Raw genomic sequence first — 27,459 nt, forward strand, 5'->3', positions numbered from 1 at the left:
GTAATCCATTACCTGAAATTTGAAGCCATTAGGTATTTAAATATTATTTTACTGGGTTTAGTCTTTTGACTGTCACCATAATGGAGTATCACCTTCAAAAATTTAATTGATCATACTGACCTCAGTACATATTTCAAGTGGGCATTTATTTTATAGATCTCTGCTTGATGAACTGCTAATTTTGAGACCTAGTGGGACACAATACTCGATTTAACAACAAATGTAAACACACACACACATTAGGTGCAGGAATGACTGTGTGGTTGAGAAGTTTGTTTCCCAATCACATGGTTCCACGTTCAGTCCTTCTGCATGGTACCTTGGGCAAGTGTTTTCTACTTTAGCCTTAGGTCAACCACAGATTTGTGACTGAATTTGGTAGACAGAAACTGCAGTACTGTTCATCAGAAAATGACCGATAAACATGTTTATAAAGAAGAGTCGTTTGCTTCATACTCCTCGTGTGCCGATTCTGCCAATAAGAAACGAACAAATAATACATTGTGGCTGAAGGTCATAACACCTGGGCAATGCCGGGGTGCAATGCTAGTGTGTGTGTGTGCGTGCGTGCGTGTGTGTATATATATATATTTATATATATACTTTATATATATATACTTTACTCAGAGTAACAGGTTTTGTTGAATTTTCTGCTGCTTTAAATAAAGCATATTACTCTACCACTGGTATTTGAGTACTCTTTTTTCCACCTTGTTTCACATTTATGTGTTTACTCTGGTATATATATATATATATATCTCATCATCCTCGTTTAGCATCCGCTTTCCATGCTAGCATGGGTTGGATGGTTCAACTGGGGTCTGGGAAGCCAGAAGGCTGCACCAGGCCCAGTCTGATCTGGCAATGTTTCATATTCAATGAAGACATTTGATTACATTTAGGATAAAAACTAAAGCCTGGTCCTCTATTCATCAAATATCTCTGCTTGAGCATAAAACTTAGAGTATATCAAAAACATTCATACACTCTGAAATGAATTAAGACAACAAATTTCAATGTAAACGCTAAACCTGTAAACATCATGACTCAAACTGTTTTATTCGACACACATATACAACACCTTCTCATTAGCCAACCATTTGATTACTAGAAGCCATTGCAAGCCATTAGAAAAGGTACAGTATACAAAATAAAATTAACCAGAAGATATATGAGTTAAACAGACAAGAAGAAAAAGAAATAAAATAAAATGCCACTGGATTGATAGATACATAATCATATGCATACTTACACACATGTGTATATGCATAGAGAACTGTAATAGTTTGTTCTGGTTAACGGAGGATGTGAAGGTGGTAATTTTTCTAAGTAATAAGGAGTTGGCTGTGATCAATTTATTTTTGTGAAACTCCGGGTAGAGGTAGGGGTCCACCAAGGCTCAGTCCTCAGCCCCCTCCTATTTATCATAGTCCTCCAGGCAATAACGGAGGAATTCAAGACAGGATGCCCTTGGGAGCTCCTCTATGCTGATGACCTTGCTCTAATTGCTGAGTCGCTATCAGAACTGGAGGAGAAGTTTCAAGTGTGGAAACAAGGATTAGAATCGAAGGGCCTCAGAGTCAATCTAGCTAAAACCAAAGTCGTAATCAGTAGGAAGGTAGACAAATCACAAACGCCTTCAGGTAGATGGCCCTGCTTGATCTGTAGAAAAGGTGTAGGTAGAAACTCTATAAGATGCACCAAGTGTAAGCTATGGACACATAAGAGGTGCAGCAATGTCAAAGGAAGGCTAACTAGGAAGATGGTTTTTGTATGTGGCAGATGCTCAGGAACAATAAACACTGAAAATGCTCTGAGACCAACTTCCGTCACTTTCCAGGGAGAAAAACTAGAAATAGTTGATAGTTTCCGTTACCTAGGTGACCAAGTCAGCAGCGGGGGCGGGTGTGCTGAAAGTGTAACTGCTAGAGTAAGAATAGCTTGGGCAAAGTTCAGAGAGCTCTTACCTCTGATGGTGACAAAAGGCCTCTCGCACAGAGTGAAAGGCAGACTGTATGATGCGTGTGTACGAACAGCCATGCTACATGGCAGTGAAACATGGGCCGTGACTGCTGAGGATATGCGTAAGCTCGCAAGAAATGAAGCCAGTATGCTCCGATGGATGTGTAATGTCAGTACTCATACTTGGCAGAGTGTAAGTACCTTGAGAGAAAAGCTGGACCTAAGAAGCATCAGTTGTGGTGTGCAAGAGAGACGTTTGAGCTGGTATGGTCATGTGGCGAGAATGGATGAAGATAGTTGTGTGAAAAAGTGCCACACCCTAGCGGTTGAGGGAACCTGGGACGAGGTGGTGAAGCACGACCTTCGAACTTTAGGTCTCACTGAGGAAATGACTAGAGACCGAGACCTCTGGAAGTGTGCTGTGCGCGAGAAGACCCGGCAGGACAAGTTAGTCCATAACCCGTGGCCTTCTACATGGGATGGAGCCAGCCTACGTATGCATACCTTCCCTTCTTGGGACACAAAACTCTACTTGTGAAGACCTGTTGAGGCAAGTGAAGATCAGAATCGAAATCGATCAATGGAAATTGCAGATGTGTTACCAGTGCTGGTGGCATCTAAGAGAACCTTCCGTTTCGCGACCGTTGCCAGCGCCACCCCGACTGGCCTCGTGCCGGTGGCACGTAAAAAGCACCATCCGTTCGTGTCCGTTGCCAGCCTCGCCTGGCACATAAAAAGCACCATCCGTTCGTGGCCGCTTGCCAGCTCTGTCTGGCACCTGTGCGGGTGGCACGTAAAAAGCACCCACTACACTCACGGAGTGGTTGGCGTTAGGAAGGGCATCCAGCCGTAGAAACACTGCCAGATCTGACTGGGCCTGATGAAGCCTTCTGGCTTCACAGACCCCAGTAGAACCATCCAACCCATGCTAGCATGGAAAACGGACGCTAAACGATGATGATGATGATGATGATGATGAAATATAAAACTAAAATATCCTATGATTTAATGCATGTTTGTACCTTACTGTATGTAATTGTCATCACTGCAACCCTAACATTACTATGTCCATCAACAACAAATATACAAAACCACCACCTCCACCACTATTTACAATTCTCATATCTTTTATTTTCCCAGCAAAGATAAGAAATAACAAAAATAAGACCAAGCAAAATCTATCATAGTCTGAAAACAATAAAAAAAAAATTTTATTTACTGATCTAGATATTTTAATTTTCTAAAGAATAGGGTTTAATTATTTATTTTAAATGGTCAACAGGCCTCTTTAGCAAACAGGATTAGCAAATAATCTGGATCTATATCCTACCACCACTTCATAGAGACAATCATTGAGACACTTGACTCAGGCTGACCTATTTATCTAGATGGTACACAGATGTTATGGATTATTATTGCTGTAACTAATAGGAATACAACGACGTAATTGAAAACTATTTTATTGGTTCAGTATTGCCTACATAACTGGAAAGTTACTCCACTGTTCTCCCGAAATAATCCTGTAGATGCTTTTTTATTTGCAGGTTCTCTGGAGTTATCTTTGACTCGATCATCTCAATCATATTTATTAGCACTGGAGAGATGGAAGACAGATTTTTACACTGGCAGAATTAATATGACAGAGAGTTAAGCAATGTAAAGTGTAGATGTCTGATTGCTGCACTGCTATCACTGAAATATGACACCAACATAATTATTAAGTAAAAACTAGACCTTGAAAATGGATGTTAAAATGAACATGATATATATATATATATATATATATATATATATATATACATACATATACAACTTATAAATAAGGGCAAACGAAAAAATTTACCATATAATTTTTTTCCCAGTATGCATGCTACTCAAAAAAAGGTCGACAGAAATCTCTAAAAAATTCCATCATTACCATATCGGACCGATTTCAGGGTTAGTTCAAAAAGAACCCTCCCTTCATCAGTGTAGCGTGTGTACTGGGAAAAAAATTATATGGTAAATGGACAATATGTCCAATTTTCGGCATATTTGGCATTAGAAATTTTTTCGTTTGCCCTTATTTATAGGTTGTTTATAATTTAACCTTTAAAGGTATTTTTTAATATGCTGGCCATTGATAAAAATTTTTTTCAAAAAAATTTTATCCTACATTAGATATATAAGACAATAAGATGACAAAGGAATAAACAATTATCTCATGAATGTCATTAGCTTACAGCCATTTCTGCATTAAGATGCAAAAGACTCATAGTTGAGTCGAGCTTCTAGCTTCAATGGAAAATCAAATATGAATTGCACTTCATATTTCAGGCTCTGATGAAACAATAAGGTATTACTCAAGCACTCAACTATGAGTCCACAGCATTTTACAACAGAAACACCTGTAAGCTAATGACATTCATGAGAAAATTGTATATTCATCTGCATTCTTATTTTCTTATTACCACCCTATCTTCAACTAATGCTTCATTCTCACATATGTATCTTGTGTTTCACACCAGAGAATTAGTCTCGCAATGACTAAGCAAAATATCAAAATACATATGTATACTAATAATAATAATAATATATATTTATGTATGTATGTATGTATGTATGTATGTGTATATATATATATATATATATTATGTCAGGTCACTTTCAAGTGCTACTAGTAACATGTAACCCAGTACAACCTGTTGCATGGTCGGGTCGTCGGCGACTAAACCGGCAACCCCACCAAGCTTGCTTGGTGAGGAGGGTGTTTATTGGACACCCTGCGGGATGAAAAACAAAACCCGTCAAGGGGCGGAGTAACTCTTGAGAGTCAACGGCCATCCAATAAATGTCTTAAGGCTGTATCATGCGCGGGGACATAGAAATAATCGGACTGAATACCCGATCGCATGGTTAAACCATTGAGAGTGAAGGACTCCTAGCCTTTGTTAGGGCATCCTTCTAGGAGAAGGTAACTCAGGTAGCTGGGATAACTCCGACATAAACCTGCGGCTCAGTGGTTACCGATGATGTTGACTTGTTCTTCTTTTCGGATTATGGCTGCTGTTACTTAGTGAATGGGATTGACTCAGTGCACAGCCTTTCCTCACATTAAAAAAAATCTTCTTGCACAGGCATTGCATGATAACAACATTGATTAAGCTTCGTGCAATGGCCATACTCGATAACGAGGGGGCAGCCACCACCATATATATATAGTTATATACACACAAATACACACACATACATATATATATATACATATTTACCTATGTACCTCTATGAACGTACATACGTGTGACTGTGTGTGTGTGTGTGTGTGTGTGTGCGTGCGCACAAATACAGAGAAAGCATTATAAATGTAATGGTGAAACAGAAGTGCTGAAGTAGAAACAATGTGCAGAAATAGAAATGAATAAGTCATCAATAATATTGATTATATATATGTATATATATATCATCATCATCATCGTCGTCGTCTAACATCCGCCTTCCATGCTAGCATGGGTTGGACGATTCTGACTGAGGGCTGGCGAACCAGATGGCTGCACCAGGCTCCAATCTTGATTTGGCAGAGTTTCTACAGCTGGATGCCCTTCCTAACACCAACCACTCCGAGAATGTAATGGGTATTTTTACATGCCACTGGCACGAGGGCCAGTCAGGCGGTATTGGCAGCGGTCACAGAAAATCATGTTTTATATATATATATATATATATATATATATATATATATATATATATAAGAGAGTGGTCATATAAGAGAGTGGTTATAAAATATTATAAAATATTATAATAATCCAGGTTTCTCGGAGCACTAGGCCACTTGGTGTTGAATAGATATACTATTAAATTAGTATCTAATTCTCTCACCCTTATTAATTAATTATATATATATATCATCATCATCATCGTTTAACATCCTATTTATCTATATATATATATCATCATCATCATCGTTTAACATCCTATTTATCTATATATATATATCATCATCATCATCATCGTTTAGCATCCTATATATATATATATATATATATATATATATCATCATCATCATCGTTTAACGTCCGTTTTCCATGCAAGTGTGTGTATATGTTTGTGTGTCTGTGTTTGTCCTTCCAACATCATTTGACAACCGATGCTGGTGTGTTTATGTAACTTAGCAGTACAGCAAAAGCGACTGATAGAATAAGTACTAGGATTACAAAGAATAAGCCCTGTGGTTGATATGCTCAGCTAAAGGCGGTGCTCCTGCATAGCCTCAGTCAAATAACTGAAACAAGCAAAAGAATAAAGGAATATATGTATGTATATGTGTGTTTGCACCCCAACCACTGCTTGATAACCAATGTTGCTGTGTTTATGCCTCCATAACTAAGCCATCTGGCAAAACACAGCAATAGAATAAGTACCAGGCTTACAGATAATAAATCCTGGAGTCAATTTCTTTGACTAAAGGCAGTACACCAGCATGGCTGCAGTCACATTATCGAAACAATTCAAACAATAAAAAAAATATGCCATTTTAATCCCGATCAACACTGGTTATCTCTGCTATTATATATATATATATATATATATATACATATATATATATATATATATATATAATAATAAATATTAGGGAATAAATCCAAATTTATATATCAGTCTATAGCTCTACTTCTGATCAGTTTCCCACTCCTGGTATCACTTTTCTTTCTTGCTGTCCAGAACCATACTCTCTTGGAAATCCCCACCTGCTACTACTCACTTTGTACCTCGAGGTACCACCTGGACACTTCATCACCACTATTTTCTCTTTGGGAACACCAGCAGTTCATTTTCACTTTGTTAAATGTGAGTAGCCATGTTGCTTCTCAACAACATGAACCTGCGCTATCCTAACCTCTTCTCTCATACAATAACCACTATGTAACATAAGGACATTCTCCTTGCTCCATTCCTTGGGTTTTGTAGATTCGCAAGCTTTATGATAACCTCAATAGAGCCAATGGTACAAAACAAGTACCCAGTACTCAATATCAGGTGGTTGGCATTAGGAAGGGCATGCAGCCATAGAAACCATGCCAAAGCAGACACTGGAGCATAATGCAGAACTCTGAACCACTGGATCCTTGTCAGACTACCCAACCTGATGCCAGCATGAAACATGGATGTTAAATGATGATGATGATGATTATAAATGTGTCTGTATCCCTTCTTTCCTGAGCGTCCAATAATACTTTGTTTGTTCCACGCCCTCGCGTTGCTGTGTTTTTTTGTGTTTTCTTGTTTGGATTAACTATATTTATATATATATATATATATATATATATATATATATATATATATGTATATATGTATACACAAACAAACACACACATATATATAAAGAGTGTTCAGGTTAAATTTGATGATTTATTTATGTCTCCATTTATTAGGAACAGCTTGATGAACAGTCAATGGCATTGGTAAGCATAAAGATTAAAAGTTGTAGTTGAGAAAAAGTTAGCTAACATGGAGGACAGGAAGACATGTGAATATTGGAAAAGTGTTACTTGTATCATAATGATTTGTACTGGTTATCAAAATGCTGACATCTGCTTAATGCCATATGAGCATTTTGCTGCTCAATGATCAGTGACATTGTAAAGGCTATGAGACATAATATGGACAGTTGCATATTGACTATGAAGCTGTGACCAACAGGAAGGAACACAGCAAGTGTCTGCACACCAGAATTCATCCAACAACTGCACAACAAGGTGATAGAAGATCCAAGAAAGGGAATCCAGGCTTTAGTGAAAGAGATGAGTGTTGGAGTCACCACCAAGATAGGCCTGAATGAGGACCTTCACTACTATCCGTACAAGAGGCTATTCCATAGCCAAAGCCAAGGAGAACCACTTGATAAATGCAAAGAAGTTTCTAAATAAGTTTAGGCATCCTGTTGGGCCAGGGATGATCTGATTCTTCTCAAATCAAATGAACTTATGGCTAGATCAATTGCACAACACCCAGAACAACAGATGGCTTGCCTACAATTCATGTGATGTCCCACATATGAAACCAAATTCCAAAAACTGTGACAACCTTTGGGTGTGTCTCCAGTGTTGGTAACACAATGCCAACCCACATCTTTGAACAAGGCCTCAGACGGCTACGTGAAGCTGCTGAAGACTATGGTCAAACCCTTGCTGAAGAGGGTTGCTGCTGGAAGGCCATATGCATGGCAGCAGAATTCAATCCTTTGCCATCCCTCAGGAAAGAGTCAAAAGTGGTTGTTGGAGAATTTCACCAGCCCTAATTTCTGAACTTCTAAACCCCTCAATTGTAATCCCATCGATTAATATATTTGAAATGTGGTTAAGAAAGACACCAACCACCCTAACTGCAATGCCAAGGCCAAGCTGATAGCCAAGATCAAGGAGGTATTTGAATATCTTCCCAGGGACACATGTAGGAATGCATGTGCCAGGTTCAAGAGTCATCTTGAGGGTGTGATGGAAGCTGAGGGTAGCTACTTTGAGTAAACTGATTTCTTTTTAAATACTTTTATTTTGGATGGGGTATTGTTTTTCTTTTCCTTTTATGCAAACTGGTAAATTTAACTTGAATACATATATACATCATCAATATATATATATATATAGTCAATATATCATATATCTAACAAAGAAGCACACTCAAAAGCACAGAGCAGTAATGTATTAAAAGTAACTGAGTCTACATCTGGCCATAGTGACCAATAGTTCTGCATCCACAAAGGCTTTAGCCTAGTGGATGTCTTGTCAGATTCTAAAACCAAAGACTTTATTTAGAGTCTGACAAGACGTCCACAAGGCTAAAGCATTTGTGGATGCAAAACCATTGGTCACTCTATGACCGGACATAGACTTAATTAATTTTAATGTGTGTGTGTCATCATCATCATCATCGTTGTTTAACGTCCGCCTTCCATGCTAGCATGGGTTGGACGAGCATATATATAAATATATATATATAATATATATATATATACAGGCATACCTCACCCTACATCATTAATTGGTTCCAGGAGATAAGTTGAATTAACTTGTCTCTAGGCTAAACCAATAATAACCATTCCCAGTTCTGTACTTTATTTATGAATGCATTTTCAATAATACAGGGTTAATAAAAACTTATTTTAAGCTTACAAACAAATATTTTTTTTTTCAATACAGTACAGTAAAAAAAAAAATTACCCAAATTTACTAAATTTATGAATATAATTTGGCGGTGTTTACCGTACATTGCAGACTATATGTGAATGTGGTTTGCAATAAGACATGGTAAAATAAAAGCCTTTTTAAAGTTTAAAAAACAAATTCTGTAAATTATTATTATTTTGTAATTGTAAAAAAAAAAACTAAATTATTTTAAATTTACCAATACATAAATAAGACAACACAGCTGATTTCATGATTTCATTCACTAAGCTACACTACTTTATGGTGTGTATCTTAACATTTACTGTATGTATTTTATTTGATTTTATATGTTTTTATTTTTATTCATTGTACAGTAACATGATTTTATGTGCTTTTAACAGTTATCTGGTGATTTTATGATTCTGATATTTGTAATGGACAGATGAAAAGTCAAGTAAAATGACTTGATTTTTATTTTTCCATTTATTTTTCTTGAAAACTGACTTAAAATCGAGAACAACTTAAATCAAAACGACTTAAGCCACAGTATGCCTCTCTCTCTCTCTGTATATATATATATATATATATATATAACTCCAAGAAAGTTAGGGGTTGTGAATTCAACCCACTAAGGGATAATATCTATTCAATATACCCAATTATTAATACACAAGCGTTTTTTATTGCAATGTTAGAAATGCATTTAAGTGTCAAAAAGAGGGTGCCACTGAGCTGATAATGGTGTATTTATTCCTTACCAGAAGTGAAAATTTTCTTTTTCACAGTTAACTATAGTGAAGTTGCATTTAGAAGTTAAAATATGTGACATATTTGAATTGACCTATTTTTATTTTTATTTATTTATTTATATATATATATATATATACACACTCGTATTTTGATTTCTATTTTCTTGCTTGTATCACCAAACCTATATATATCAGCATCATCATCAGTCATTTAACAACCACCTTCCAGGCCGTTGAACAGTTTGACAGGAGCTCGTAAGTCAGAAGACTGCACCAAGCACTGACATCTCACATATAGTGAGATTTCATGTTCTCAATCATTATAGACAGTCTAAGTCTAATGATTGGGAACATGAAATTCAAGTAACTACAAATGAAATGCCAGCTGCACAATAACCATAAATAACTCTTGCTCCTCGGTATGGAGTGCTGTTTAGAACTTCTTGCCTGTAGCTACGCACACACACACACACACAAATGAAGTGTTGTAGATTAACTTTTTGATAATCTCACTTACTAACTAGTGACATAGGTGGTCTACAGCTAGTAGTTTTCTCAGTAGAATATTTTCTATTAAACTTATTCAACAATACCTACTTCAACTCTTCTGTGCATAGTTAACCAGCCAACCATGACATATTTTCTTCATTGCTTAGTTAGAGAAAGAAGGACAGCAACTATGACTGTTCCAAGTAAACCTGTATACAGAGACATAACTTTGACCATCACATCACTTATAAAGACACAGAGAGCCTAGAACTACATTATTCAATGTCTTCCCTTTTTTTTCTTTTACTTAGCACTAGCAGAGGTGCTTTTAATGTGGTAACAGCATGGGAACACCTGTGAGCTTGCAAGACAAGGACCTCTTAACTGTGAGAGGGAGTAGAACTGAGAGATTAGAGTATGATAAAGGGATTTTGTGACTTTAGAGAAATTTGACCGCTATAAATGGAGCCCTTTTTCTTTGTTACTTCCACATATTCAATTCACTTAACTAATGTCCTTAAACTCACATTTTTTTCTGTATAGTATAAAGGTTACAAAAATATATGTAGTCTTACTAAATAGAAAACAGTCATCAGTTACACAAAGATTATTTTCAGCATGAGTAAGTTAAAAATCAAACATATGAACGTATGAACAGAACAAACAAAAATTTGAGAAAAAAAACAAACTCGATAAAACATATCTTACCATTAGAAGTAAGGCGATATATGCGATATGTCTGTAACATGTGCATGTAGTCACTTATCTGCAGCATATCAAAGCTTTAACCACATTATCACAAAAAATCTGGGTCACTGTATATGCATAAAACAATTTTTTTCACTAGACTTAAGACATGTCAAGTCTATGTCTCTCCTAAACTAGATGTTAATGACAGGGCACAGCATAAGCACAACCTGGTATCAATAAAAGAGACTCAAAAACTGGTTCAAAGACTCAGAGTATATTGCTCATTTGCTATGTCAGCTATCTCAAAGCTTCTCCCAAGACACTCCTATAGAACACCACTCTATATCCCCACTGTACTACTTATACTACCCCCTATTCACTATGGGCAGGCCCTCTCTCTCTCTCTCTCTCTCTCTCTATCTATCTATCTATCTCTCTCACTCTCTCTCTCTCTCACCTTCCTCTCCTTCCTTGTCCTACTTATGTAGCCAAATATCTCCTTGATTGTAAGTAGGCTACCTCTGTTCATCTATCATACTCTAATCTCTCCCTCTCACAGCTGAGAGGTCCTTGTCTTGCAAGCTTATAAGTACTAGTGCCATATAGAAAGCTCCCCTGCTGGTTCAACACTAAAAGCACCCCTGTTGGCACTAATTAAAAAGCACCCATGCTGGTGCCAAATATTAAGCAATTGTCCTGGTGCCATGCAAAAAGCACCCAGTACACTGTGTAAAGAAGTTGGCATTTGGAATGGCATCCAAATGTAGAAACCTTACCAAAACAGGCAAATGGAGCCTGATGCAGCTCTCTGGCTTGCTAACTCCTGTCAAACTGTTCAACCCATGCCATCATGGAAAATGGACATTAAATGATGATGATGTTGCAGGAATCTCTCATTGTGGAGGGAACCTGTAGAAAAGGTAGACCCAGGATGACATGGGACAAAGTGGTGAGAAATGATCTTCAGATGTTGAGTCTCACAGGGGAGATGACAAGGAACCAAAAAATATGGTGATTTGCTGTGCTGAAGAAGCTAAGTAAAATCATACATTCAGGCATGTCCTTTACAGTCATGCCCAACCACCATCACCACCACCACACACACATTGTTCCCAGTCAAAACTCCTCCACAGCCCATCTTCGCAATACACCCTTCCCTCTACCAATGACCGCCACCCACTGCAGGCCCCTCAACTCTCCCCAACATGCCAACCTGCACACACTCTCCATGCTCTCACATTTACCATAGCACCCTCCCCCAGCCACTCCAATTTCTCTCACCATCACCAGCTTCAGACACCTCTTCTTTGATTCTAAACATTTCCCCTAATACTCTTACAGAGCATCACCCTCTATCCACTCTGTACCACTTATATTCACCACCACTGTACCTTGTGGTTATCTAGTACATCCCCAACGTTATTTCGCTCTTTCACTCTCTCTAACTCTATCTTCCTTCTTTCTTTTCCTACTGAGGTAGCAAAGTATCTCTTCTATAGTAAGACACCTATCTCTATCCATCTGTTATACTTTATTCACTCAACCGGACCTAAGTCACCTCCCTCAGTACAACTCCCTCTCCTAGACAAGGAGTCTTTTTCTTGCAAGCTACTTGGCAACCCCACTGGTACAATGTAAAAACACTATAGTAATGGCGCCACATAAAAAACACCCAGAACACTGTAAAGTGATTGGTGTTAGGAAGGGCATCCAGCCACAGAAACCAAGTACCATAAATACTCGAGTATAGTCTGCCCTTGAGTATAATACGCAGAGGATTTTTAGGGGACTGTACCCTGGAAAACCTAAACCTTGTGTATAATACGCACCCCTTCTCTAACTTGAGTCAAGGAAGTCTATATAACGTCCTTGGTTTGTAAAAATGTATACGGTAATGTCCTTTATTATTATTGTATATTTTTTTTTCTTTACTTGTTTCAGTCATTTGACTGCGGCCATGCTGGAGCACCGCCTTTAATCGGGCAACTCGACCCCGGGACTTATTCTTTGTAAGCCCAGTACTTATTCTATCGGTCTCTTTTGCCGAACCGCTAAGTGACGGGGACGTAAACACACCAGCATCGGTTGTCAAGCAATGCTAGGGGGACAAACACACACACATACATATATATATATATATATTATATATATATATATATATATATATATATACGATGGGCTTCTTTCAGTTTCCGTCTACCAAATCCACTCACAAGGCTTTGGTCGGCCCGAGGCTATAGTAGAAGACACTTGCCCAAGGTGCCACGCAGTGGGACTGAACCCGGAACCATGTGGTTGGTAAACAAGCTACTTACCACACAGCCACTCCTGCGCCTAACATAATGCAAACGTGTAGCTTTTTTGTGCATTTTGTTTGCAGAAAATAAAGAAATATTTGCCGGACAGCAAATAGAGACTCGAGCATTGCTTAGAAAATAATTTTCAGTTTTAACCTTGTATATAGTATGCACTAGGGATTTTGACCTTTAAATTTTGGGGAAAAAATGCAGATTATACTCGAGGATTTACAGTAGACAACAGAACTTGATGCAGTCCTGTGACAGCATGAAAAGCAGATGTTAAATGATGATTATGATTAACACAATCCATAAAAATCAAAATACAATTAATGAATGTCCCTTATAGGGTAATTTGTTTCTCTTTGATCATAACAACAAGAAAGATGAAAGTTTAGGTTGTTTCTAATAGAACTAAGGTTATAGAATTATCAAATCCTTAGTCTTATTCACCTATAGTGAGTAAAACTTGAAAATATATCTACAAGATTAATCTTATACTTTTAAATGACAGTATACATGTCTGTTTATAGTCTTATTTAATGGCTCAAACACAAAGATATTAGATAAAGAAGTTATAAACTCACACCATTACATTTTCACTTACATGGTAAAAAAAAATCAAAGTCCATTTCACTGTAACTTGTAGCTCTTATACTATTGACTTCTTGTTCTTAAATATTTTTCACATCGGAAAAACTGCATCAAAATGTTTTGGTTTATTTTTCATTTTTTTTTTTTTTTTAAGAATCAGAAAATACTTCAGACTTCAACATTTACTAGTACAAATATGCACTACACTTAAATACTTCTTACATATAATGGTGCTCTTGCCAGCATTAGGAAGGATATACACAAAAAGTGACCACCTGATAGGTAAGATCATATTAAATGATATCCAACTATTTTTAGACCACTATGGAGTTAGTAGTCACTTTCTTTTGTAATGGCCTCTATCATTCTAAAACTGTTGACAGGCACATTTGTATGGTTTAGAAGCTCACTTTTCCATTAAATGGTTCTAGGTTCAGTCCAACAGCACAGAAACAAGTAAAAGATAAAAGAAACTAGAAGTATTGAGAAGCAAAGTCAGTTTTATATCATAAAAAATTTTGTGAGAGCCTCACTTGATCTGCAGAAACAGCAGCCACAGACTGCTTAAATGACAAGATGGTCGTGATTAATGCTTTTGCCCAAAATTCTACATAATCAGAGATCACCCGGTACTAAATAATAAATTTGGTTAGAAAGCAATTTCCAAAAATCTGACAAGAATTCATTCACCTGACCTCACTCATTCTACAATGTCACTAATAAAAAACAATTTTGAAAAGACAAATTTCTATTATAAACTAAAAAGTTATCTAGCTCATCCAATCTGGATAAGAATGTGATTTCTAAAAACCCATCAATGAAGAAATATTTCCAAGCCAACTATAATTACAAGTTACTATTCATACACAAACCTCTCATCACATCACTTGGCACAAAGCTACCTCCCTCAATACTCTTCCCCATCTCCCATTCAGTTGAGGAATGTTGTTTTACAGGTTACCTGGTGACCTTACTGCTGCTGAGGCCAAGTAAAAAGTACTCAGTACTCTCTGTAAAGTGGTTGGCATCAGGAAGGGTATCCAGCCATATAAATCATGCCAAAGTAGACAGTAGAGTCTGGTACAGTCTTCTGATTTGAAAAGATGATGATGATATATTACAAACACACACATACATATAAATACATATATACACACACACAATGAGCTTCTATCAGATTCAGTCTACCAAATTCACTCATAACGTTTTGGCTAGTCCAGAGCTATCAAGAAGACAGTTGCCCAGGGTACCACACAGTGGGACTAAACACAAAACTGCATGGCTGGGAAACAAATTTTTTAATCACACAATCCTGTATATGATTTATTGTTGCTATGTCTTACATCTATACTTTCTAGAGATTTATGAAAGAGAAAAACCAAAATTTCACATTCAAAAGGGTACATAAAATTATTTCACTGGGAAATTCAAAATGAATGTAGTCATTTTATTGTGGAAACACTACCACACCTTGGCCTGTACCACTCATATATTACCTGTATAGAAACACATTGCTCTGATAAGCTTCACACTGTGACCAGAAACTTAAGCTGAAAGGTAAACAATAGACAGATAAGAAAATCAAGTGCATATGTGAAGCAGGAATTAATAGTTTTCTACATGGGGTGATTTACACTTGCAGCTAAATAACTCTAAGAAAAATACAATACAGACACACAATTTAATAGTCCTACATAATACATTTAGTAACTATTTCACTAGAGTTTTAATTCAATAACCACTGTACACAGTTCATTTAGTAATCACTTCACTGTAGTCTTTCTTACATAGTACATTTAATCAGCACTTCATCATTGCATTACCCACTCTCTCCAATCCCCAATTCACTTCACAATATACGCCTCCTTGTAACTTGGGGATATGGCCCCTTCCCTCTCCTCATTATATCTTCACTATCTTCTCTCTCTCTCTCTCTCTTCACCCAAGATAACCATGTTTCTCTTGTAATGCAACACACCATTTTTCTGTCCCTCAATACGACTCCCACCAGTTGAAGGGTTTTGCCCTGCAAGTTACTTGGTGACCTCACTGCTACTGGTACCACAAAAACAGCACCCTGTACACTCTGAGTGGTTGGTATTAGAAAGGGCATCCAACTGTAGAAATCATGCCAAAGCAGACAGTAGACTTTGATGCAGTCTTCTGACTTACCAGTTTCTGTCAAACCATCCAATCCATGCCAGAATGGAAAATGGAAATTAATTGATGATAATGACGATGATTAAGTACATTAACTTACTTGACTATAGTTTAATCCAACAAATCTAACATAGCTGTAGTATTGGATATTCTATAATTGCCTTATATAATTATGTTAATTTACTGGCAGCAGAATTATGTAAGCTTATGATAGTCTTATACTGGCATCTGTTACAAAAGCTTGCCATAGTCAACAACAGCTTGCCTTAGCCAGTAACCTCTGGAATGTGAAAATTGTTGTAATGCATAATTTCAAAGAATTAATACTAAACTGTACACATCAGCATGGCCACAGCTCTGAGCTGAAACTAGAAAATAATAAAAAAAAATAAATAGATTACACTTAAATTGTGTATTACTTTGTTGACATGATGATATGTGAGGAAAGTAACAGATCATATGTGACAAATTTGCAAGCTTTTTGCAAATGGGCCCAAAAGGTAGAGCTTTCATTCAACATTTAAAAATGTAAATTTAGAGTTACTGAGTCGCAATTTTAGAGAAGACAAGACCCACTATTTGGATCTATGGTGCCTAGAAATTCCAATGAATTTGAACATTTCATAGGGTAAATTGTAAATTATTCAAAAGGAGAAAAAAGTTTTGCTGATACTGCAGCACCCTTGTTTAACACTAAACAATATCAACCATTTTCTATTGTCAGTTGAATTTTTCATCAATTCATTTCACATTTGTTTTTCCATCCTAGCAAGGGTTAGCTGAATACATTATTGCTGGACATCATTTTAAGCTTGATGCCCTTTTTGCCACTAACCAACAGCTCACTTTCAAGTAAGGAAGTTTTCATTTCACTCATTTTCTATAGAAGAAGACACTTGCTGCCCAAGATGCTGCACAGCAGGACTGAACTGAAAATAAATATTAGTGCAAAGTAATTCCTTAACCACACGACCATATCTGTGCCTATTGTGTTAATGTAATTGAAAAACAGAGAGAGAGAGTATTACAGCAGTTTATTTGTTTGTTTTAACATTCGATTCACTAGTTACTCTTGAAACAAAAACATCTGAATCACTGATAGCTATTCTATAGGAAAACTGACACCCAATAAAATTTCTGTTCATATAGATTGAAGGATACTGACAAGAAATGGCGTACAGTAGAGTTAGAAGCCCCTGTGACATAAACCTATTAGCACAAAAATTCAAATTTGTTACAGATCAACAAACAAGAGCTTTCCAATTTGAGAGTTGGCTTATTTGCTATTAAAAAATACTAAACTGTATTGTTGGAAGACTACATCACAGAGTTCCCACATGAAATGCAATTTCATCCAGGAAGAGAGAATTTTGGTTGCAAATGCCTTAAGCAGACATTCTGCAATTGTTAAAGGGGACAAATTTATGTCAAACGGTGATAGAAAAAACAACGAAGAGATAGAACACTCTGGTTTAGACAGACAAATTGCTAACATGGAAAGATTCAATTGCAACAGCTTATTAAAAACCACTTTACAGATATAATTAGATTTATAAAGGTCAAGGTTCATCAGGATTACAACTGGCCATTTATCAAGAATATCTTGGCAGTGACAGTCATTTGATATTGTAGGACTTGAAAACATTACTAAAACGAGCACTTCTTACAATCAGATTGTATTTCATATTTAAGTGTCATTCAATGTGTTTCCTTATTAATTCATTTTGTTTGCTAAACTAAGCTATTTTCATTAGAGGTGAAGCAATCAGTCAAAGAGCATTTAAGGCTAGGAGTTGCCATCCTTCATCAAATAAAATAGATAAAATAAGCAAAACAATAAAGAGATATGGAAATTGCTCAGTTATATCTAATGCAATGAAAGAAAACAGTTGAATTAAGAACACTAATGAATAATGAAAGCCATCTAGGATTTACTCATGCAAATGTTTAACTTTATATGTACTACACTGGAAAGTCCAGATAATTTTATCCTTGACCTTTTAGTCGTTAAACTAGCCATATCTGGCCCAAATGTTCTGTTTTATGTTCAAACTAGCCAGATCCAACATCTCATACCTAACCTACAATGTCCACACTATTGAAATTTCAAAGCTACAAGATAATACATAATCAATTCAAAATAATATGAATAAATAAACAATACATTTGACAGAGTAATCTGAATGCTTAAGGACTGAAGAAAATACAACTCATACAGCAATGCTGATAGCATAAGTTTGGATATATTAGATGAAGGGAACATATCAGATCATCACTCTACTATAATTGCAACAAATAATCCTAACAGACCAAGAACAAGAATAATGCCTGCCAATTAGAACAATAGTATGTTCTAAAGAGAAACTGTGACTACATTTTGTTATATTTTGTATTGTTAATTATGATAGTATTTTATTACTTGCAAAGTGATTAACTTTTTATTTTTCTCCCTTTTTTGGTTGTGCAGATAATGTGGTATTGGATATTCTACATTTATTCTATAATAATGCAGTATACAAATACTGCATTGAGATCAAAAGACTCTTGTATTAGTCTATACTAGAATAGCCAGCCATTTATTGTAAAGGGAAAATACAATGACTTAATGAGTCAACAATTACTAGAACACGAAATAGGTCTATGGATGGATACTGATGCCTTGAAATTAAAGTACCACAGTAGTATATTTGATCAGTGATTGACAACGGTTTACTTTAGCAGTCAGACATTGTAACTATTACAATTAGTAACTATTTAACTGCAGTTTGTATTAACATTAGTTTTACATAGTACATTTACTGAATACTCATCGAGTCTAAATTAGCCACAGCCTTACAGAGAACATTTAGTAACTACTCAATGTAGTTTAAATTAACAACAGTTCTACATAGTACATTTAGTAACTACATCAATGTAGTATTTTTAGTATACTGTTGTCAACTGGACTTCATTTACCCTATCCTTGAGTCTGCTTCCATTACCACAGGTTCTTTCTACTTCCTTCTCACTCCTACTTTTTCTCTCCCCTTCAACCATTCTGCCCTCTCTTTCATCAATATTTAGCAATAACATACATCTGTTTAATTTTCAACATTCTCTCTCTACTGTCTTTGATAATTTGCTTTTATCCATAGTCTTGCAAATGTAAACAACACAGAATTACTTCAGGAAAATCAAGACAAGTAAATCTGAAGTGAAAACAACTTGTGTAGAAACCCTAGTCACACTGAATTGCAAAATACTAGTACAGGACAGAGAGGGATCGGAGTCCACTAAGACAACTTCTCTACTGCCAATGTCATGATAAAACACTGTAGTCTCCTGTCTGTAAATAATTAAATATCTTCATGATCTGCAGATGATTATCATCACTATGGTCTCCTGTCTGCAGATAACTAAATATCTTCTGTGTTAGTTAGAAAATAAAGGTAGAACTGATTTTACAGCAGTAACCTACCAACAGATATGATAGGAACTAATCCCCTAAGTAATACTTCAGGAGACTGCCCTATCTTGCTGGTAGACCCTCAAGAATCTACAAACTTCCAGTCAGAATACTAACAGGGATCAAAATAGTAGAATAGCAGCAGCTCAGGAGTCATAGTTCCCACTCCATACATACAAACTAGACTCAGAGTTTGGGCAAAGATCATAAACACTGCCCTTTTGCCTTTATGAAAGCAAAAAAAGAAACAAATTTAAAATCCAGTCACACGTTACCTCACCATTTACACAATAGGTCTTTTAACAAAACACTTTTATATACAATATTTCTGACCATTACACTTCCTTTATATCCATTACTGTGCACATATAGTCATAACAATCATGATTTAAACTCCAAGTAAACAAGAGAACTAATACAACTTTTAATTAATTAGGTGCAATAGTGGAACTTAAAAACAAGTCTTATAACAACATGTCACCTAAGAACAAGTCTATTTTGTTGAGATAGCTTCTTTAAAGATGATGTCAAATGAAAGCTATTTGTGTGAGTGATAAAACCCTGATAATTATTTTCACTTGAACTTTGTTCTTCTGAATATGCTAGCAGTGTTCAAACCACTCTTGAATATACTCCAAAACTCTTATATTTCTGTCATTATCAATCTCCTCTTGTCTTTTTTTTTTTTTTAAAAGTTTCATACTAAACCTTACCTTCAGTCTTTCATGCCAAGCAAATCTCTTTGTAGAAATTTCTTTTTTTTTTTCACTTTCTATTCCAGCTTGTAAAGCTTTGCACAAACTACACCAACATCACTCATGCAGTCTCACCTCTTCATGCTCCGACTGCCCTCCAAAATGAACTAAGAGAAAAATACCCCTCCTCTGCAACCTTGCAAGTAGCAATAAAATCAGATAAAATAGAGAATGTGCAATACTCTCTCCCACTTGACACATTAATCAATATAAGCATCCATATGATATAAGTAAAGGAGAAGGTTGATTTTGAATCTATAATTAGAATTTCCATTGTTTGTAGTGAAATGAAATACAATGTCTTATTAATTAATTACACACACTCTGCTATTTACATTACCTACCTCTGGAATTCTGGCATGTACTCAAGATACTGAAAATTGCAGATGGCTGAGACATTAAGATACTAGAGGTCTAGACTAAGGACCATTTGTTCCTATTATAGGTGTGGTACTGTGTTTCTATAAAAGATAATTGACTTAGCTTATCCTGAAAAAAATACCATTAAAGCGATATGACTTACTGCCATAAGCAGTAGAAGCATAATATAATTAAAAAGTGTTTTGTTACATTGTGTTCATATAAAACTCATTCACACACCTGCATATTCATACATACACACAGATGCAATTTTTTAAAATAGTTAGTGGTTATAAGTAATTATATTGATACAATTATATTATTAGTACTTTTTTGAGTATCAGTGGAGTGAGAAGTAGACAAAGGTAAGAAGAACATCTAGCCCTAAAAATATTTTCACTCAATTCAATGAAGGGGCCTCTAGAGGCTGTTGAAATTGCAAGAAATAGCAGTCAAATTTCTCTCATATTACACTCTACTATTTTGAAAACAGAGACACACTAGATAATGTAGCGCTCAATATGCAATGTCTTAGAGAAGAACAGAATGGTGAGAGCTGAAATGTCTTTGATCAGAAGTTTGTAGATAAGGGTTGACCTTGGACTAAACAACAACAGTTACACAAACAGTAAATTTAAGGTCCAAATTTTCTGAGACTATCGCTGAGTCTATTAAGAAAAGAAAGTGAAAGCATAGTGGTAAAAATCAAATAATCAATCATCTTCTCAAAACTATAATCACCAAAAATTTTAATTACTAATACTATACATCAAATTAAACATGGTTGTGTAATTAAGAAGCTTGCTTTGCAACCATGTGATTTTGGGTTCAGTTCCATTGTGTGACACTCTGAGCACTCTGTCTTTTAGTAAGCCCCAGGCTTACAATACTTCATGAGAGAATTTGGTAGATGGAAATTGTGTGGAAGCCCATCATTTATACCCATATGTGTTGAGTGGCTTGCTTTGTCCCCCATCACACCACTTGGAAATTGGTGTTGGTTTGTCTACAAACTTGTATCTTGGCAGTTCAGCAAAAGAGACCAGTAGAATAAGATTCAGGCTTAAAAATAAGAAGTGGGGTTGATTTGTTGGGCTAAATACTTCAAGGTGGTACCCAAACATGGCTGCAGTTCAGTGATCAAAACAAGTAAAAGATAAAAGACAATACAAAAAAAAAGACAAGACAGTCAACCAATATTGCTGCCTCTCTGGAATTAAATTTGATAATATGAATAAAGTAAATGAGGTCAATAATATGACCCTCATCCACAACCAATCCTCCTCCCCCACCACCAACTACCAAAAGTTGCATTCAAAACATATATTGTGCAAGACACTACTCACATGTTACTGTCTTCAATTATATTGAAACTTTCACCAACTTTGTCTTCTACAGTGGACAATACAGGGTGATCAAAATACTGAAATAGAAACAATTTAGTTAATCACTTGCTGCAGAAAACTGCCTTCTATTTTTAATTATAAGAAATACAGTGACATGCAAACATATATAGCAAACTATCGCTGTTTGTAGTTGAAAATATGATGATATAATTCACATGTAAAACATGCATGCACAATAGTTCTCTTAAAATTAATACATACTTAACAAAAAAGAAAGTAACACTGTTTTGAATTTCAAATTATGCTGAAAATTAGAAGCAAAACAATTTATTAGAGACTAATAAATAACATTTATAATTGTAAGTTGAAATATGTCATGAACATATTTTGACTAACCTAAATTTTGCATATTCATGATTACTGCTTGGCACTGATACTTGACACTGAATGTCTCCCGACCGGGTGGTCCAACATTGCAACTCAGCCAATGGTTTTGACTGTGCTTTAGTTAAAGCACATGGTTTTAAATCTGCTCAGAGTTACCTCTCTTCGGTATTTCCCATTGAAAAAGGCTAAAGAGCCAGAGACGCTACATCTGAGAATGATCATGTAACATCCTATGTTAAACCCCTTATTCATTTCTATGCAAATGACATCATCCTACATTCTTTCTGTTTTGCCCTTGTATTTCACTTTTATGAACTCGTAATGGTTCCTTCAAGTCTTGCATGGTCAAAATTGACAAAGACTTAATTACAAAAAATTACAACTGAAGTTCAACAGCTTAATCTCAATTAACAGCACCAAAGCAGACAGTACATATCCTTGGTAAATGTGCACAAAACACCTTCACTACTTGTGATCAACACCCAGCTAAAAACATCACCACAATTAACATTCATTTTAACTTTGATATCATCTCTTAGTAATGGGACAAACACACACATACACATCATCATTATCAGTTAATATCTGTTTTCCATGCTGACATGGGTTGGAAGGTTCAACAAGAGATCAAGCTGCAATGTCTGTTTTGGCATGATTTCTACAGCTGGATGCCTTTCCTAACACCAACCACTTTACAGAGTGTACAGGTGTTAGGTAGAGTATCAAGCTGTATGAGTGTGTGAGGTATAAGGAAACAGAAAGTAGAGTAACAGGTGGAGAGGACAGGAGTACAAAGTTAGTGAGTTTATTGGAACAGAAGCAATTTTAAAGAGACTGAACAAAGGTTAAGTAATATTATGCCTATTAATCAGAGACCATTTGAAAATAGATGGAACTGCTCGTAGTTTTGAAAAGAGAGAAAGGATGTAGAAGACAATATACTTCAAGTGATGAAACAATATCTACAAAGCACATGAGGACATCTCTTTACAATGGGTTGAAGATCAATGAGAAGAGACTAATTCATGAACTGAGAGAGAAATGCTTTATGGTATAACCAACAAATTCAGTTCCAAATTCAATATCAATGTGCTGCAAAACTTTGAGCTGGAGCCTTCTTTTGCCACATCAAGCTGATCGATGGTTTGTAAGTGAAATTTGGTTGGATTGATTGACCATCTAACTCACTCACATACATACATACATACATACATACATATATATATATATATACATATATATATATACACATATATGCATACATACATACACACGGTGGTTGTCAACTCCTTATGCAAAGTCTGAACACCTCTTGTACCTACACCTTAGATTTATCATGGCATCTGATGTGGCTTTTTAAACAAGGCAATGTATTGAAAATACACCCACATAGATTGCATATCCAATCTGGACCACCAAGAGCAGCAGTTAAGTTCTGATCTTTGTGTATCTTAAAATGTCTTTCAAAGCCTCCATCAGAATTGCAGACTTTATGGCATACACAACATTGAAAGGTGTGTACAAATATATAGGCAAAATAGTTGGTGGAGGTTCGTTTTTCATGGGCCTCAAATGAGATTTGAGCCCAGAAAAAAAAAGCATTTTTTGTGCTCTTTGCCTGCTTCTTGATCTTGTTCCCTCTACTCTTCTTTCTATGATAATATTTTCCAGAACGCTGCTTCTTCAGATATAGCTATAATAGATAAGCTTTTTCTTTTCTTTTTTTTTTTTCACAATGTTCAGGGGTTGTCTTTCACCTACTTGTAATATCCATTCATTTGTCCAATGGTTCTTGTAAGAGACTCGTAATATTCTCCTATACACCCACATTTCAAATGACATTTCAAATGAAGTGATTATGCTCTCTTCAAATTTGTTCAGAGTCCATGCTTCACAACCATAAATTCCTATCAGCCGAATGAGCACTCACACTAGCCTTGTTTTTAACTTAGTCAAGACACTTTTGTTGGTCCAGATGTTATTAAGCTTTTCCATAGACGTTCTTGCCATGTCCTGGTTTCTTTCTTACATTTGCTTTCATCAAAGATTTGGGTTGCAAGATATTTGTACAATTCAACTTGTTTGGTTCGCACACAGCCCAGTTTGATGTTATTGTTCACTTTCTCTTTTCCTACCACCATGACTTTTGTTTTGAAGTAAGTACATAAATACTGGAGTTGACATAGTTCCTTGAAAGTGGTGCCTCAGCATATTCACAGTTCATTGACAGGAACCAGTAAAAGAATAATGAAAGAAACATTAGACCAAATCTGCAAGACAAGACAAAACTGACCAACAACTACTAAAATACTGACTACCCCAAATCATAAATGTAATCAAAAGAGAGACCATTTCTATTAGATTCCTACACAATTTTTTTTTCTCTCTTTTAGAAAGACATTAAGAATATGAACAGTTAATTAGATAATATAAAAAAATAAAATAAAGAAATTCTAAAACAGCTGGCTGTCAGAATGAAAAAATTTTGTTAAGTCCAGTTCAGAAAAAAAAAAGAATCTTTGTTACATGTAGTAATTGTATAATACTTATATACTGATCAAAATTATCAAATTAGTACATAATGAATAGGTCAGACAAAACAAGTAGTTTTGACTTGAATTGTATCAAGTAATCCAGCTGTTGCCTCTAATACTTCAAGATACTTATACAGTGTAACACAAAATTTGAATTTATTTACATAGTGTCTAGTAGCTGAGATGTTCTTTCAAACACCAGATTTAGTCATTATAATGAAAGTGAATATATTGTGGCACCAGAACATGAGGTGTTACTCCTCTCTACACTTAAGGCAATTTGTTTTCATTAGAGCCGTGTTTCAGTGTATATTGCTTTTATTGTGGTGTGAGAAATTAAATTTCTTATACTTTCATAGTTTAGTTTTCAGGATTGTCTTAATTAAGTTACATTAGGAACTTATGCATCTACATACATAGCTATGCTATGATATAGAAAAATTTACCAAATCTGAATTCTGTACAAAGATTACAGAGACTACTAAATTTAATGCAGTGAACTAAATAATTATTTTTAGTGAATTGAAATTGTGACTCTAATGAGACAAAACTCATCAATATTAATGAATATTTATTCTCAGAAAGGGCAGAGGAGTGAACTCCTGAATTTTCAATCAACCAAATAATTCATCAGCAATATGCAATTGTGGGGAAGTGAGTTTGACTTTTGGTAGCTCCAGTGACCACTCAAGTCATATTTTGGTTCACATTTTACCTCCTAAGCAAAAGGTAACCCCCTCAATAGATTTTCTGAAGTGCATTAATTTATTAGGCGAATTAAATTAATTAAAAAGTATTTTTGCTTCACCACTTCAAGAATGGTAACCTGCACATAGTTGTCACCCTTGAGGAATTTTCCAAAGTGAATCACTTCATTTGCCTAACAAGTGAATGTTGTTCTCACAAAATGCTGATTCTACTAGCTACATTAAGATCTTGGTAACCATTCTGTAAGATACACTTTGCTGAAGAGGCCCAATAAAGCTAAACATGTTCAGATGTGTTACCATCACTACCAGAAATCACACTGCACACCTTTTAACTCTTGGCTGATAAAAAATTTGAGAGTTCTCTCCTCTACCCCTTATCAAATTAAATTTTTATTAACACAAATTATTTATTTTCAATTTCTCATAAGGTTTATAGTTTGAATTGATTAAAAGCTATTTTTGGTTCACCTCACCTGCCTTGAGTACAGTATCCTGCACTTACCTAGCTATGTTATTGTATGTTTTCATTCATAACCTATCAAGCCATTCTTGTTTGATACAAAAGCATGACGAGAGGGGAAGATATTTTAAATGAACATGGAGTTGTTTTCCTTTATGTGGCAGTGAAGTGATGAAGGGGGAAAATGAATTCTTTCATAACAAGAATTATATTACCAATTTAGATATTTTACACAGTAAGTTAGCAACAAACAGTCTTAACTGCATTCAAATAAGCCATTCCTCTGATTAACAAGAATTCACTCACATTGCAAGCATAAGCTCATTAGCAGCATACCCCTTTCACATATACCCATTCCACACACCAATCTGTCCTACATCCCTATCATGTCTCATCACCCAAATTCTGCAATGAATACTTCTCCCACTCCTGCCCCTCCTCAAAGAACAGTCAGCCTCTGTAACTTTCTCTCCGCTCATAAATCTCAACAGTTAGGAGGGTCTGGACACTATCTCTCCTCCTCTGATAAAAAAAATATATATAAAGAAACATGTAAAAACTTCATAATACTCAAATATTTGCATAGCTAGATCACAGCCTCATCAATCATAGCCAACGTCAGATCTTATTAACATCAGCTTCAAAAACAAAACAGCAACAAAAAAAACAAAAAACAACTACAAATGAATACATAAGCAACCACTTGTGTGTATCATGAACACAACCTCTTTAATGCAGCCATTTATAAACTTGCTGTTCTCAGTCCAAATATATCCAAAATATCATTCCTTCTTTAGTAACCATCAGTGGAAATTAGTGAAATCCAGATTCTTTAATGACTTGCACCAGTAATTTCTTGCCCTTGAGAGTCTGACAACATTACATTGTTACTGTGAACATCTGTATAGTTTTTCATAGAGTTTCGCATCGAGAAATCTTGGCTTAAATCCCTACCTATTGATTATATGTTTGACCTAACAACTGGAAATTTTTGTTTTCTCATGAGGTGCTCCAATGCAGCAGTCATGTAGAGTACTTTCTGTCTGCAACACCACTGACTTATACATTCTCTAAGAAGCTGTCATCTCCCCTACCAATTGCATCGATAACCTCCTTTCTAATATGTCTTATCACGTACTCTTGATAATACCACTTTACTTTAGTTTTTCATTTTGTAATCACAATATTTACAATCTTGGCTCCTGCCAATTAGTTTGCACACTTCTATCAGTAACAAAAAATCAATGAGGGAACCTCAATGTGGCTGCTTGATCTGCTAGAAATAGTAGTCAAATTTCCTGCAAATCATACCCTAGCATCTTAAAGATGGAAAGACCACATTATATAATGCAGTACAAAGTATACAGCTCTAAATAAAAGAC

The 27,459-nt window shown here is 35.6% G+C and overlaps 1 protein-coding gene across 3 annotated transcripts in view; it reads right to left on the reverse strand.

Moving 5' to 3' along the window:
• Positions 1 to 27,459, reverse strand: part of LOC115208779 (pyridoxal-dependent decarboxylase domain-containing protein 1) — a 131,090-nt gene that overhangs the window by 77,501 nt on the left and 26,130 nt on the right. For all 3 annotated transcript variants that reach the window (XM_036500475.1, XM_036500474.1, XM_029777102.2), the window contains one exon: positions 21,987 to 22,063. In XM_036500475.1, the coding sequence (XP_036356368.1) occupies positions 21,987 to 22,063 (77 nt within the window). The remainder of the gene's footprint in view (positions 1 to 21,986; positions 22,064 to 27,459) is intronic.

This window comes from Octopus sinensis, linkage group LG2, assembly GCF_006345805.1.
Source record: "Octopus sinensis linkage group LG2, ASM634580v1, whole genome shotgun sequence".
Taxonomy (NCBI): domain Eukaryota; kingdom Metazoa; phylum Mollusca; class Cephalopoda; order Octopoda; family Octopodidae; genus Octopus; species Octopus sinensis.